This window comes from Fopius arisanus, unplaced genomic scaffold (genome assembly GCF_000806365.1).
Source record: "Fopius arisanus strain USDA-PBARC FA_bdor unplaced genomic scaffold, ASM80636v1 scaffold00069, whole genome shotgun sequence".
NCBI classification, from domain to species: domain Eukaryota; kingdom Metazoa; phylum Arthropoda; class Insecta; order Hymenoptera; family Braconidae; genus Fopius; species Fopius arisanus.
In genome coordinates, this window is record NW_011887808.1 from 178,858 (window position 1) to 195,430 (window position 16,573).

A 16,573-nucleotide genomic window follows, 5' to 3' on the forward strand; every position below is an offset into this window, starting at 1 on the left:
ACTTTAAGTAAGATTTATTTTTTCTCAATGAGGGACGTACTTTCGCGATATTGACTTTTATTTCGTCTAGGTGTGCCATTAGGGAACAGAGGAAAACGAGAAGCCGATGGAGATGATCTACCTACAACGGTTTATCCTCAGATATTGATCCACATGGAGATACCCGAATCGGTGTAAATATCTTTTGATTAACTGGTACATATGCTTTATACAAATTATTATTATTTTCAATATTTATAGCCAGCTTATACCGGAAGCTCTAATACGAATGTTGGCATATTGGAATGCGGTAGATATGATGTATAGTGAACTTACACATCCGCAGGTGAAAATCAATGTCGCTGGACTCATTGTACCTCTGGTAAATGCAAATTTTTTATTAATCTTATCGTACAAAAAAAGTAGTTGAACCGAGTTCATCTGAATCATAAGGAAATCGATTAACTTCGACTCCTCAATATGAATCACTTGACTCAGAAAGATGAAAATTGATATATCAGTCTAATTCGTTTCTTTAACTTGATTCAAACTCATCTTGGTTGAGAGGTTTCTCCAGTAAATATCCAGCATAGGTCCATTACAAATAATTATCATTGAAATCTTCATTTCTCTGATTAACTCAAAGTTAGCCCCTTGTTATTCACGAGACTGGATTAGTTCGCGAGGGGGGAGATAGGAGAATAGGGGGATATTATTTTACATCTGAAGGTAGTTCTCTGCAGGTTCCTCAGGTGCTCCAGAAATACGTCAGACCCCATCGTCTCTCATTTTCGACATGATGAGTAAGTAGATAATATTCAAAATTATTTAAATTGGATAGCTGTAGAGGGCAGCGCAGGAATACCACTCATCAGAGGACACGGGACAGAGGAATCTGTTTAGGATTGTCTATCAGTGTACTGACATGTGTTGTCTTTGAGACTAATAACACAGCCACGTCCTCATCGTAGTCCTGGTTACAGTGAAAACTCCCTATGTCCAACGCATCATCGCGTGAGGAGAATCGTTCCCCCACTCCAACATTTTCTCCTCTCAACATTCTTTTTTAATATTATCCTTTCTCTCTCTTGTGCGCCACAAATCTTCCCAGTGGAGTTCATCTGGCTGACAAACGGTTTGCCATGCGAAAATCATTTGCTCTTCTCCCACTAGTGTACCTACGTCTATCTGTTTCAATTTTCAGCGCCCTCACTCTCTCGAAGTCGGAGGGAGGGTAACTCTCTAACTGTCCTTCCAGGAATTCAGACCCCGGAACGTGGACACATAGGGAGTTTTTATTGTGACACGAAGAACGCTTTACAAAAAATCATATCTCCCAAACTATTTGTTCCCCCAAAAATTGTGTTCAGAACCTTGATCAGGACATTTATTGCTTTGGTGGACCTATACTAGACATTTAAACTTTTTCTTGAAACAAACGAAGTCAAGTCTTCAACTTGAATCAGATGAGAAATTCGGATTAGCGCAGATTAAATAACTTGATTTGAATCAGTTTTTTTATCAGGGCAGTTTAAGAAATGTTCCGGCTAATCTATTTGTCGTATTATGACTTTAGAATCATTTGACTAGACCGTGGCTGGCACAACGTAGGTATTGGAACAATCAGCCGTACGTAGACGGTCACATAGCATTGAAGCGACAAGGAGAGCACTTCCGCAATCACTCGGATGTATTTACTGCCGAGAATTATGACTTCATGTTCAGTTTTGTTGGGTGAGGACTTTTCCCCGATCAATCACTTATCCGATCTAAACGGAATTCACTCATCATTTTAATTAATTTACAGAATCGGCCTGGATGCGACCTTCGGTATCTTGGGTAAATAACACGTTTTGATCGTACAGCAGTATAACATTATCGATGATTGTTTATAAATTATAGGATTGGCCAACCTCGGTGTTGCCTGCGGAGCCAGATCATCTCAAGTGGCTATAATTCGAAACAACTTAGATCATTACTTGGTGGCTACTCATGAACTCGGACATCTGTAAGTATTGGAGCTATTTCTGTGAGTTTCAGCATGAACTAATAAAAATATTCATGTTTATGCATAGACTTTCAGTTGATCATGATGAGGATACCGATTGTAAACAAAACTTGGGCGTTATGGGAGCGTTTGTAACAGGAACAATGGAAAATTTTGTGTGGTCGTCCTGCGCAAAAAGCTCGATGCAGAATTATTTCAGGTAAACAATCGTAAGGTTATTGAATATTCTTATTCTGATACCAATGTTTATTCATTATGCAATACCTAAATCAATTCTAATTCCAAATGTGTTAATGATGGTATCTTTTTTGGATTCAGTAACCGGAAGAGTCGGTGTCTCCAGAGTTGCCCTCAAACGAACCCCAATTGTGGGAATCGACCACCTAGTTTTACAGACGAGATAAGTTGCATCATCTACCCTTCACAAGTTTGTAAAAAAAACGGAAAAATTGTAGCTGGGGTAAGTAATGTACTATAAAATGGTTTTTTTCATTTCTCTACCGTCTGCTTAAGTGTTATGATGTGTTCTTCAGCGTGTGTCCTGCGAAGATGGCATGATATGCAGTGATGGCGTCAAGGCAGAATACAATTATTGTGTGGAAGGTTTATTACCTGAGGAAATGAAACGATATTGTAAGTTAATGGATGATGTAGCAATTACTAACGGTATTGTCACTCCCGCCCGGAATGGATTGATATGTAATTCGTCAGACCCCAATAACATTTCGGTAAGTTTCTCCTGATTTAAGTCTAATTTGTTCTGATTCTTATAGTAATCTATTTGCAGGTTTGCTATCAACGTAAATGCGTTCCAGTTGATCGTATACCTCCTCTATGTGAATCTGCATAAAGATGAAAAAATTAAAATATTAAAGGCCTTTTACATTGGTTTGTAGTATTCATTGATAAAAATAAAATTCACCGTGAAAAATATAATTTATAGTTTTCAATGGTTAATTATCCTTCTTTGTTATGCCTGATATCAATAAAATAATAGAAAGTTGATGTTAATACTTTCCGCTTTGGAGAGTTGAGGAGTTGAGTAGCCATTGCATACCATGAATCAGCAAATATTTTCATCGCAACTGCTTTTTGCTATCAACTTCTGGTCGACTAATTGATATATTATTATCAATTTGTTTATTGTTGGTTTGTTGTGCAAGGATATAACTTGTATTCTTGGCGAGTGGTTATTTCACAATTCTCTGTTGAGATTTCTCTTGCAAAAACGACAAGTTTTCAGAACCAAATAGTTTTGAGTCAGTTTCATGATAATTCAATGTATTTTCATCGAAGCACAAAATTGCTGTGCTATATTTAAACATAAACCGAACAAATCTGACTACTCTGAGAAAAAGATGACCATTTTCAAAAGCTGATATGCTAAAATGTCTATATTGTGGCTCATAGCTATTGATCTATTGGATCGCATGGTTATAATGAGATATCAATTTTAAGATTTGGATAAGATCTACGAATTGACCTGTGACATGTCCTCGTAAGCCAAGTGTAGAGCATCGATAAATATCAAAAAGTGTCATTTTTTAAATATTTTTAAATGGTATTTTTATATTTATCATGTACCATGTGGAAGAGTGATGAATTCTCATCAAAATGATATATGTACAGTCCAGCCTAGTCTATTTGAGTGCATCAAAACATCGAATCCCAGTTAATCTTTCAACAAAACTGAAAAAATTAAAAATCATCACAATTTATTTATTTTCCATTATGTGTGTGATCTGACATTTTATTTCAAATTTTATTAGTGAAGTATAAAAGTCGGAAGAGAAATCTACGTGAATCTGATGTGTTCTACAATCGATATAATGCGATATTATTTTATTATTTCAGATACTAGAATGAGGGGAGAATCGACTTTTCATCGATATGTCATTGAAAACAGAATATACGGGATCGAAGTGTATTTTATTTTCCGTGAATAATTCAAGTCGTTGAGACTTTTATCCTTCGATTTACGGTTTTGATAAAAGGCTATTTCTCAGTAATGAAATGATGAACAGAAGTAAATGAGGAAAATGGAAGGATTAAAGAGATAAAATAAATCCTATCTCTATTAAGGATATAAATATTCCAGCGCCGTGAAAAATACGACAGTATTTTTCTTATAAAGACCAATGATACAGGTGAAAATTTATATTTATTATCTAAGCGTTACCTCTAGAATGTCCATCATTATAAAACATTGTACGTTGCTCCACCCGAGTAACAAAACAAATGGTAAATCTGGCATGTTCTCTTCAGTGCGTTGTTTTCACTTCATCGTGGGTGTCACGAACCCAGAGGCATCCGGTGCAATGTAATCCCCTCGTCTGGACCATCAGTGACATACTCTTGTGTAAAACACGCCTCTGTCGACTGCTATACCACAGGAAAACGAGACTCTCCGGATGCTCATACCTCCGACCCACATAAGACTACTCTCGTACTTCAACTTCACTCACTCTTTATCTCTCCCTTTACCTTTCTATCTTTTCATCTATGAAGTCACGACCGAAACTGATAGGGTGAAAATGATAAATCACTCTCTTACGAATTTTTTTGAAAGATTAATATAAATATATCATATTTATATTTTTTGAAAGATTAATATAAACATATATCTCTTTGCCAAGTATCCGCTACTCGAGAAAAATATATGTCATTGAATATGGTGGGGGCAGAGAAATGATTTAAATACAGTGGATTGAATACGCTGATTTTAATTTATTAAAGATGGCACGAGGAAGAAATGTCTGTTTTCTATGACTTGTCTCAGCAGACTAAAGTGGTCAACGAGACCAAAAGAAAATCGTCATCACGAGACAAAGAATCCTCTGTCCCTTTGCCAAATGACTTCATTGCTTATGTTTATGTTTAGTGCGAACATCTCTCTCTATGTTGATTCATTTTTGAAATCATAGACTCATAGAAATCAATTCATAGAAGACTGAGGCTATATTCCAACAATATTAATTATTACGGAACGTCTCAAGTCGAGAATTTTCAAACGATTTTTATATCGCGATCATTATATCACTCCCGATGATGATCGAGGTAATTATGATTTTGAGTGAATTCTCTATTGAAATTTTTTCAATAAAAATTCATTTAATTTGATAATTCGAAATTAATAATCATGGGAAGAGTTTACTGAAGGTCATAATCAAAAACCTAATCAGAATCATCTGATAACAGTAGATAACTCGGCGGGTGAAACATAATAGGCGAAACGTCAATATTTCTCGTGAATAAATGAATACTTGATGAATAGTATATTTCGATACGAGTACGACGGGGTTTTCACGATGAGTGAGCAGTCCCCATCGCACATGTGTCGACCGATAGTTTTCTGTCAGTGATTTCACGTTTGAGTGACGAACTCTGCCTTTTTTCGTTTCCAAGTAAACGTAAAGACACTTTTCGGCACGAGGTGAACGACACAGGGGTGGTAAAAAATCATCGACCACGTTGAAAATAGAATATATTACAATCAAGTAAAAACTATGCTTCACTTCAATATACTAATTTATTATTCACCTCAAGTATATTTTCTGTGCAGATTTTTTAAAAACCTAAGTAGAGCAATTAATAATAATAATATAAAATTAATCAATTTGTTGCGATATTATTATTATTATTATTATTATTATTATTATTATTATTATTATTATTATTATTATTATTATTATTATTATTATTATTATTATTATTAATTTATTAATTTATTAATTTATTAATTTATTTATTCATTTTTTTTCCAACTTGAAACATGATTGTTCGCAATAATTTTTGTACGCAATTCGATCAACTCTTATTTTCACACGGAATACTGCCCTATTCTGAAGCATACATGCATTTTTTATCAGCCCTCCTAACAATGATCATAAATGATAAAGATAATGTGGTAAGTAACGGGTATAAACGAATATGAAAAAACGCATTTTTTGAATAATAGATGGTAATGCAATTGATGGCGTAGAAGATTTTCGAGTGGTTGTTATGAACATTTGAGTGACGTGACAGAGTGCATGCGAGGATGATAAAACCGAGGGCAGACAATGTCCTCTTATTTGTTACATGCGATATCGATCGCAGAACACTGACCCCGGAACATCCCAGGGGGAATACCCTTTGTCACTGACCCCAAATTATACTAATGATTTTCAGTTAAAATGAAAAAAAAGGATCCCTTTAAAAAAAAATTCAATGTAACGTTTTTTGAAACCGGTTTATTCGACATATATATATCTATATATATTTATTTTATTTTTATTCTACAATTATATATATATGAAATATAAACCTATACTTTATGCAATATTTTATGATGAAAAGAGACGTGAGAAATCTCATCATGGAATTCTTATATTTTTATAACCTAAGGGAAAGCTTCAAAAAAAACATTACATTGGACCTTTTCATTTTATAATCTCTCTGATTCTAGCTCAGACTCTGAATCTGAATGTTTCTTCCGATTCTTATATATCTATCGTTGAAAAATGAAATAGAAATTCATGTAGTAGCACCACAAAGGTTCATCTCTAGTTTAAAAAATGGGAGAATCATCCCTTAGATCATTTATTCGTAAAATGACTCCGGCACTCAGGACTAATGTCATATCTTCAAGGTATTTCACTTGAAATTTCAAGTATAATTTTCTAACAGTAACAATTTTTGATATTTCAACCGACAGCTCGAAATTTCGCTGGCAATCCGCTATTTCAGGGAAGAGTGTCAAGAGACCTCTTTGGTGGAGTATTTTGGAGCTCATTACCTGCATAATTGAACACAGTGGAAAGACTCATCTCTACAAGCATATGGTCGAGTTACCAAGATCGATGTCTGCATCTGGTACAAGGGTGGAATATTTCTGGATTATTTGATTCACTCAGGTAATATGAGACCTCCGTTAAAACGTGAAACCAGAAGGTAATAAGCGAGTACAGGAGAGCTTGCAACTTATACTGTTCAGTTTCTGATACCGATCATTCGTATTTCTACAAAACAATAATGGAATCCCCATGGAAAAGTATATGAAAAATATTGTTGGGTTCAAGGAAAGCCACACAACACAACTAATAAAATGGTTTGGACGGTTCATTAGTTAATAACTAATTCATACTTTTTCAAGATCTCTGTATAATAATCGTGCATCCGATTTCTTTTCCAGACGATCGTTCTTCTCATACCGTTTTTTGGCATCTTTCAGATGGGATATGGTTTGAAGTTCGAGGGCGGACACTTAACAATATATACCGGAGTGTGCGTGGGTATTTAATAACAATCGGTTTGTTGAATTAAACAGGACGATAAAACGAAGACCTGCAAATATGTCAACATTATATTTTCACAGGAAAAGAGGAGAATAAAAGAATGCATGAGTGATGGAGAGCATCCATAAATAATATATAAATAAATTACAAATAAATTATAAATAAACTATAAATAGATTATAAAAAATACGTAAGACACATGTGTATCTACTCATTTTCACTTTTTGTGAGAGTTACCTCCAGTTTTCATAAATTGCGAGATTAAAACGTAAATCATGTGTTTAAAATCATAATTTACGAGTTGAAAATTGTATTTTACTTTTTTCATCTTGTAATTTACATTTTCAGCGCCATAAATAGAGTTTTTCATCTCTTTCTCACATCTTCTCATAATTATCGACTGCGAAATTGTAATTTCCGTTTGGATTTTGCGTCTCTTGAAGTAAGTGTCAATTATATGCCTCGAAAGGTCAACTCTGTTTCTGCCATCATGGACTACCTAAAAATATGCTGAAATAATCATATAATTGTAACCTATCGATAGAATAAGGACTTTTAACAAAAAATCATCTGGAATTGAATGATCTAGTCACGGGATATCACAAAAAAAAAATAAATAAACAATTGAGGATTTAAGTGGCGGGGGGTAACAATGTCCTTTGAACTTTTGATTGAGTACTTTAGGACTATCTCTGGATCTCCGAGAGGTATTTCTCTAGGGAGCTGTTTGTACAGTGCTCTGAGGGCTGTACACATTTTCAAACAAATTTGACTATCTCCCTCAGATTCACAGATTTCCCGGGAAAACTGAACAAGAGGCAAAGTACTCGTTTCCTCCGACAACGTTCCTCATAATTGAAACCCAAGTGATTCTACGCCTGTCAAAAATCCCACGTTTGTAGACAAACTAAAAAGCCATAAAAATTCACTCATCGTCGGATATTCCAAACACATTCGCATCAATTGAATCCCTCGACCGTTAACAAAAACGTGAAAAAATATTTTCCTTTGAATGATGGAACAACGAAAAATTCCCAAAACTACGTGAAAATGGTAATTCTTCACCGGAAAATACGCATGTATATAAATTTGTCGAACCACTCGAGAAATTAATTGGATTAGTCACTGTCCAGTGAACTATTACGCCATGAAAAAGTGTCACGGGCAGTGTGAATCAGTGTATTGTTTCTTTTATGTTATACTGGACTGCTAAACCTTTTATATACGAAAATGAAGCCAATGCATTCAAATGGCCGCATTAACAGCGAACCGATTCGCTTAGTCACTGCTCCGGATAATTCTCCCAATCTAACTAGTCCCTCCATTGATTGCATTCAAACCACATCCATTGCTACTGTACCTACGAGAAAAAATAAGCACGTGTCTACCATACGGGACAAGTACATGATAGTTGTGTGCAAGTACGCTGAGAAGGAGATATTGGTCTGTTAAATTCATTTACTTCTGCCAAGTAAATTTACTTCATACAAGTAATTAGAGGGCATGGGGTAATATGCGTATCCATTAAAAATTTTTTCATCATTCAATTTTAACATTTTTCTATGTTTAAACAAATATTAATGGATAAACTGAGTATTTAGAAATTAGTCGATTGATAGACTGTCTGTTAGAATATCAAGATAAAATTCATAGAAATATATTGAACTGATTTATGATCATTACAAAAATGAATCGATATGGAGGGCTTCACGGAGTTGCCTCAGAGTTTGTAGAAACATAAACAATGGTTTCACAAGAAACAATATATAAATGGAATTCACATTTAATACATGGTGAATATTTACAGAAGTTATGCTCTTAAAAACAGAAAAAATGAAAGAAAATCATTGGGGGTCCCTGGTATCGTCGCAAAATCTAAAAAAAATTGACTAGTCATCTAATGATGTGTACAATATGGGAAAAAATCAGCGATACGATCGAAGGGGTAAGGGTTTGAATCTCATTGAGTCTAGAATATCCAGAATACCCTCCTGACACAAAAAAAAAAAATATATATAGATAAATATAACATTTTCTATTTTTTCATAATATCTTTTCATAATATTTCAAATTACTTTTCATAAATTTCAACCACAATATCATCTAAATTTTCAATTATATCAATTAGAATTTGAATTCAATTTGAATTGAATTTCAATTAAAAACATTCACTAGATTTTTCATTAAAAATTGGAATTTTCCGATACGTCACTCGATATTCAAAATAAAATATAATTCAATTTTATCTGAATTTTCAATATTCCCACGATTTCTCCGTTTATTTATACAAAAATCCTGAAATTAATTAATTCCGGAATGAAAAATTCTACAATAATTCCATATCATTTTCTCCTTATTAACAATTTCAAACTTCAGTGGTAATCTTCAATGGCAATGAATAATGGTAATTCACAATGATTTTCTTTCATTAAGTGAATATTCACTAAATCAGCTGATTGCTCAACGAACAAACACAGAAATTTGATATCACTCAGTCGTTATTGAAAATTTAATTACCTATATATCGCCATTAAATTTTTCCTTTTGAGTCTGTAATTTCAAATGTAATTCCTTTTAACAATGAGGAGCAAAATTTGATTATTTGTTTTGTATTAGTAATGGTTTTTGATGATTTGAAGAGAGAATGTAAGGGAGAATTCGTCGAGTACAAACAAGAGCGATATGCAAACAACACGGGTAGCGTAATATGCATCAACGTATGCCACTAGCTTCTCGACAACCATCCTAAAACACACCGGGGTGAAAATGGCTAGGGACGGGGTAACGAGATGCTTGTGGATGAAGTCTACTCTATAATAGCATGTCAAGCCGTGATGAACTTGGTGGTTGTAATCGCAAATGTGTGTACGTGGGAGACAGCGAATTGCAGTCAGTGATTTAATCTGTATTTTTTTATTCAGCCTTTATTATTCAGGAAGGATTTAATTTCTTTTTCATTATTCAATTATCATCACGCGAATTACAAAAGATTAATTAATGAAGATTGAACCGATTAATCCGATGTACTCTAAATAATAATCCCTTTTTCCCATTTCTCTCACACCTGGAGGTACAAATTCGATTGAAATTCCCGGGTTTTAGGACTAGAGTCACTCGATAACTCCTTTGTATTTTAGTAAAAAAATTCCAAGATGAAAGTTTCCTGGAAACTTCAAAAAAACAGTTACGTTACTTTATTCTCACCTTCCTGGCCATTTTTTAAACCCAACGACTGTTTCTTAATGGCTTTCCTGAGCTCACCACTATCTTATTTTAACTGGATGATAATAAAAAAATAAAAGATATACGACTCCCTTCCCAGTGTCATGAAGACGTAACACGTGGCTTTTCTATTCCTATCGCTCTGTTCTTCTCCATAAATTCGGTAATCACGGCACCCACAAAAGTTCATTCAAAAATGATAACTGAGTGAAACTTAACGGAATTATTCTTGAATATAGCATTTTGATAGGAAAGCAATTGGTAAAATGAAACAAAATTAGTGCCTCGGCATCTGTTCGATTATCGGAAATATAATATAATGTTGATAAAATATTTAAATATTGAGGTTTGACATATTATTTTCAAAATATTCAAATTATTATATAAATAATTATTATTTTCATTTCGGTAATAGAATAAATTAAAAAATTAATATATCAGTCTCAATAACTGGTGTATTGATTTATAAGAAAGATTGTCAAAAATTTATTTTTTAGAAATATTTTTGAGTTCTGGGCCTGTGGCGGGATACTCTACTTCAATGAAGTTTCATTAGAGCTTGAACTGCTAGTTTCGGTGTTATACACGAAGAAAAATATTCAAGAAAAATTACAGAACATTTCACGTAATCTGCAAGCGACGCAATCATCACATAAATTCTACGATCTGTTCCGTAGAAATTACTCATTCAACTGACGCCTCATGGCTAGGTATGAGTCACCGTAATTTTTCCGGAATGTTCCGTGAAAATTCTTGAACATCCAGTAATTTTTCAGTTCTGAGGAATGATAAGTCTTGAAGTTTCGTTTGATTTTAAAACTTCCAGAAAAATTACATGGCTTTTTCGTATTTTTTCGGTGAAAGAACCCGAAAATTTACTGAAAGTTCCAGATTTATTCCCCGGAAATGATTCTCGCTGACGGATTACGTGAAATGTTCCGTTATTTTTCTTGAATATTTCTCTCCGTGATACTGTTAATCCAATATATTGGGATATTTTTTCAGATGATCTTCGCAACTTAAAAAAATGGCAAATGCCCATTTCGAAATCTACTGGTAATTTACTGCCAAAAATAACTATACTTGTGTAATGAAAAAGGAATTTCTCCCTTGTTTCTCCATAAATTCGCAAATCATCGCCCTCACAAGTGAATTCTGAATTTTTTCTGATAACTGGGTGAAAACCTACAAAATTAGTCCTGAATACAGCAATTTGTAGCGGGAACATAACGAGTGAAATTGGAGATCTACGATAATTGCATTGAAAAGAAAAAAAAAAGAGAGGAGGAAATCGAGAAAAAAGGATTAATTTCCATCGTTATACCCGTGGTACCCGCTCGTTTGCCTCGTTTATTCAGTCCACGCGACCTCCCTCTATATTTCCCTACATTTTCACATTTCCGAAAGACTGGTCGCATTTTCTCAGTGAGATTTTTTTTTATTTTTCCTTCACTTCGAGTTTTTTTTTTGTTTTTCTGGTTATTTCTTTCTACACGACTCAACTCATTCATGCGGTCGGTTTCCAGCCTTTTACCCCCCTTCTCCACCCCCCACCCACTCCACCATGCCACGCCGTTCTTTGGAGTCTTCCGCAATTTTTTTGTTGGTTCTATCCTGACTTATAGCACATCCGGAGGGAAAAGTAAAAAAGAGTGGAGGTGGAAGTGGGAGGGGTTGAATTTCATCAGAGAGTTGAGTGCCACTGAACCCATAACCTCCCGACATCCTTCTTCCGCCTTTTAGTCTTTTATGGAGTCAAAAGTTTCGAGAATAATGGAACAAAAGTTGAATTATGAAGAAATAAAAACAAAAATCATTTGTTTATTGGTTACAGCGTGGTTTTAAACAATTGGAAAAAGTTATCGGGTAAATCGGATAGTCTGGATTGACATCTGATTTAGATCAGAATCCTGTTCAGGATTCTCTAATGAGAATTATTGGATGAGGGGTATGTCAGTCTTGGCAAGGAACGGCATCTGAGTGCAGGATGGCGTAATTACACCTGATCCCATCGTGATCAGCAACTTACGTGACATTGGCCTCACGATTCGATGGTTCGAACCGGAAATGCCTGACGTCATCAATCCAGATAGGATATGATAAGGAATTCTTATTATGATTGCTAAGGACTTGTCAGGTATTAGGTAATCAGGTACTGACTAAAAGGGTTTAGTCAGATCCTGACGTAGGGTGTTTAGATTCAACATTGAACGAAAAAGCAGATCCTAGGATCTTGACTAGATATGGATTCAAACAAGTGTTGATCGAAGACTAATCGGAATCAACTTTTACTCAGCAGTTTCTTCTTAGTAATTAATTCAGAACTAATCCAGATCACCTTCTACCGAACTAATCATTTTTTTTTTTATCATAAACTGATTTGTATTTCCCCTGGAGCTTCCATCCAGAAGCAAAAAAATACACGATTAGACGAAAAAAAAAGTGACTCTTGAAATTTTTATCAGAGATTAAGGACGTCCTACATCCATCTACAGTCATGAATGACATTTTTAAATTTTTTAGGCAAATTATCAATGCAATTTATGTAAAACGCTATGATGTGTTGATATTTTGCTATTATTTAATGACTCATGAAGTTTTTGGTGGTGCGAACATTTTTTTCATTTTTCATCATTCATTTTTTCTAGACTCAAAAAGAATCACAAAACTATATAGAGAAATGTATGGAAATGATCGCACCGCCACAAACCGTCGTGAGTCATTAAATAATAACAAAACAGAAAAACGTGATATTTATTTCCATCAATTCCATCAATAACTTCCATAAAAAATTAAAAAATATGAATTTTCACTATAGATGGATAAAGAAAAGGCTTAATTCAAACAAGCACTAAAAAACCGATCCCAAATAGATCACGATCGCTCATACTGACCACTTTCCTATTAAAAACTCATTTGAATTTTCCCTGGTTTATATTCAGAATCAAAACAACAAGAACACTGTTACAGCTAAATAAAATCCGTGGAGTCTAGCAATTTCACCTGGCGTTGATCCAAACAAGCAGTAAAATACTGATCTCAAACAGATCAAGATAGCTTTTACGGGCCAGTTCCATATTAAAAACTGATTTGAATTTCCACCGCGGTTTTCATTCTCAAACGAAAGACCAAACTGTTGCAGATAAAAGCAGAAAGATTCCTTAATTGCCAATAGTTTGACACGAGTGTGAGGTAATATGTGGGTCGGTCGATATGCATTGGCCCCTTCTGTTCTGGTAGTCACTAGTGATATTGGGATCCCAACGAACCTCTGTTTTAGATATATTGCTATTGGAGGTCCTCTGCTGGGTCCTCTGACTCGATTCCCCAATGCAGAAACGCGTTATCAACCTTATTACCCACCATCGTCTCCGCTATCTTTCGTCAAACCGCATTAAATCACTCGTTTGGTTCTACCGTGTGAAAATTCCGAGCATATTCACCACCCATATTGCTGCCCACTATCCCTTAATTACCTTTTGTCTACTTACATTCAGTAATGGTAGAGTAAAGGGAATTCAATTGGTTACGGTAATCTCATTTATTGACTCGTTAAATGGCTAGGATCAATTCTGAGGACGCAATAGGAATTTTTTGTATCAATTATTAATTCTTGGAAGCCACGAAAATACTGGGATTCTTATTTTCTCTGTAAATTCAAATGGAAAAATTGAAAAATTCTGGACGATTTCAGGACTTTTGGAAGGATATATTTTTCTGAAACTAAATTATCATTCGAACTGTTCAAAGAACTATATTTTTTAATTTCTTTGATTCAACTTTTTTATATGATAATTAATCCACCGCAATTTCAAATTAAATTTTGAAGTAGATAGCATTGAATTGTAAAGTAAGAGAATTAGGTAATTCTGCAATATTTCAAAACATTTAATTATAAATAATATTATAATTAAGCTCTATTATTTGTTTATAAGACAGAAATGTATGAGTCGAAATCAATATTTTCGGAAATTTAATTTGAATAATATTCATAAAATATATAGTCTCTATTTTTTCTCACGCGATTTAGTTGAAGAATATTATGAATGGAATAGATAAACAATAACATTTTTGCGGAGAGTTTAAACAACCTGGCAATTAATCCTAACGAGATTAAAAGTTGGTAATAATATAGGGTCATATAAAATGTCCATCGCAGAACGAATTGAAATGTTTCCCGCGAATATTCTAGCTAAAAATCTCAGTCCAATTAATTTTTCTAAAGAATTTGTTTTTTCCTCGCATAATTCAATTTCAATACATTGACCTCGGATTTAACTATTTACGTTCCAATTACTCAAATTAATAATTCGTTACTATGAATTTTACAAGATTGCAAAATTACCCTAGAGAGAATTCGCAGAGGCACAATAAATTAAAACATTGTAATGAGATTTTAACATTTCAACAATTACGGAATATTTGACGTACAGTATAATTGAAAATTTTCCATTGCGGATTCCATTACCCAGTGTACTCATTATTATACAAAGACTCGTGGGGAGATTGAACAGAAGTTTGAAGGTTCTCTCAGAGTAGGAACAAGCAGGAGGACTTATTAATTTCTAATTATCAAAAAATTTGGGAAACAAATGTCGGAGAAATTTGCAGATACACGGCGGGGGGTAATAATTATAATATTTTATTCAGACTACTCTTGCAGGGAGGGGTTATTCGCAAGCCTTCGGCATATCGGTTTGCATTTTCAATTACCGAGTAGGCGAAGTTAATGAGTGCAAGACAGAGGATTAATAGTCAAAATGAGTAATGCAATTCTCTTTTGTCAGTTGTTCATTATAATGTGGTATATTATGAGAAGCGTTTTACTCAAAGATTGACAATTATTCTCCTCTTAGTGTTCTCTGTAGAAAATTAGTTTCACAATTTCATTTGTGATGAAAATGCCTGAGGTGGTGGAAATAATTTAATATTAAATTGCTTGTTTGAACCAAAGAACGATGATTAATGCAAAGGAATGTTGTTTTCATGAGTGACGTGGAAATGTTTAATAATGTATGATTATGCAATAAATATAGAAGTTATTCTACAAACTATTTCGTTAGAAAACTAATGAAATTTCGCCGATAATTCAGAGGGAATTTTCGCGATAGATTGACATCAATTGATTTTAATTTAGAAAATCAAATAATTTCAAACTTCACAATCCTTTCAACTTTTAGTGAAACAGTAGTATAAATTTCACATATTTCATTTAACATATTTCATTTAACATATTTCCAACATAGGAATTGGGAGTTTGCTCTAATTTTTTTTTATATAGCTTACGAAGCTCAGATAAAATAACAAACGATGAATGTATGGATAAACGAAAAAAATATCATTTATTCCACGCATGTATGCGAAACGCGATGACCATATACGCACGTGCTTGGAAATTTCAACGCTTGATGTTTACGTAATTTGGATCGATGATATTCAATTCGAGAAAACTGCATTTATCAGACATCAATTATTATTACTTGTGCAGAGAAACATGCGAGATAAAGTTAAACAAAAAATAATTTCATTTTTACCTGTGAACATATCGGAAACACGATCTGAAGAGCAAATACTTTCGACAAAAACTATAGTTTTGTTTACTGTAATCCAACAAATTGTATTTTATCGTATTTGATTATTCTTCCAACTACAAATTTCTTCGAACTTCACTACAGGAACTTCAAGTAGCGATCTAGTGGTCGGACTTTCGAATAATTTAATTTTTCCAATAACTGGGATTGTTATCCAATAAAAACAGGTTTAACTTCAAGTAGTATAAATGCTGTCAATTCGGACGTAATTACAACAAAATGGTATTTTATCCGATTATTTCTAACTTCATTACATGAACTTCAGGGAATTATTGCCGATACTCTAGGGGGAGTAAGAGGGGGAGGAGCTCAGATAGAAGAGGTTGGAATTTTCGTGAGTGTCCAATCCCTAAATACGAAAGATGAAATTAAAAAATGCAATATAAACTGAACATGCCAGAGTCATTATACCCACATCATATATATTAATTATAATATAATATAATCATATATATAGTATATAGTATTAAGATAATATAATCATATATATAGTTTTA

At 33.8% G+C, this 16,573-nt stretch overlaps 1 protein-coding gene across 1 annotated transcript; it reads left to right on the forward strand.

Moving 5' to 3' along the window:
- Positions 1 to 298: 298 nt before the first annotated feature.
- Positions 299 to 2,837, forward strand: LOC105269453 (venom metalloproteinase 3-like). The gene is made up of 8 exons (XM_011309714.1): positions 299 to 361; positions 1,556 to 1,713; positions 1,787 to 1,818; positions 1,882 to 1,987; positions 2,055 to 2,186; positions 2,306 to 2,447; positions 2,521 to 2,715; positions 2,775 to 2,837. The coding sequence occupies exons 1-8, from the start codon at positions 299 to 301 to the stop codon at positions 2,835 to 2,837; spliced, it is 891 nt and encodes a 296-aa protein (XP_011308016.1).
- Positions 2,838 to 16,573: the final 13,736 nt, after the last annotated feature.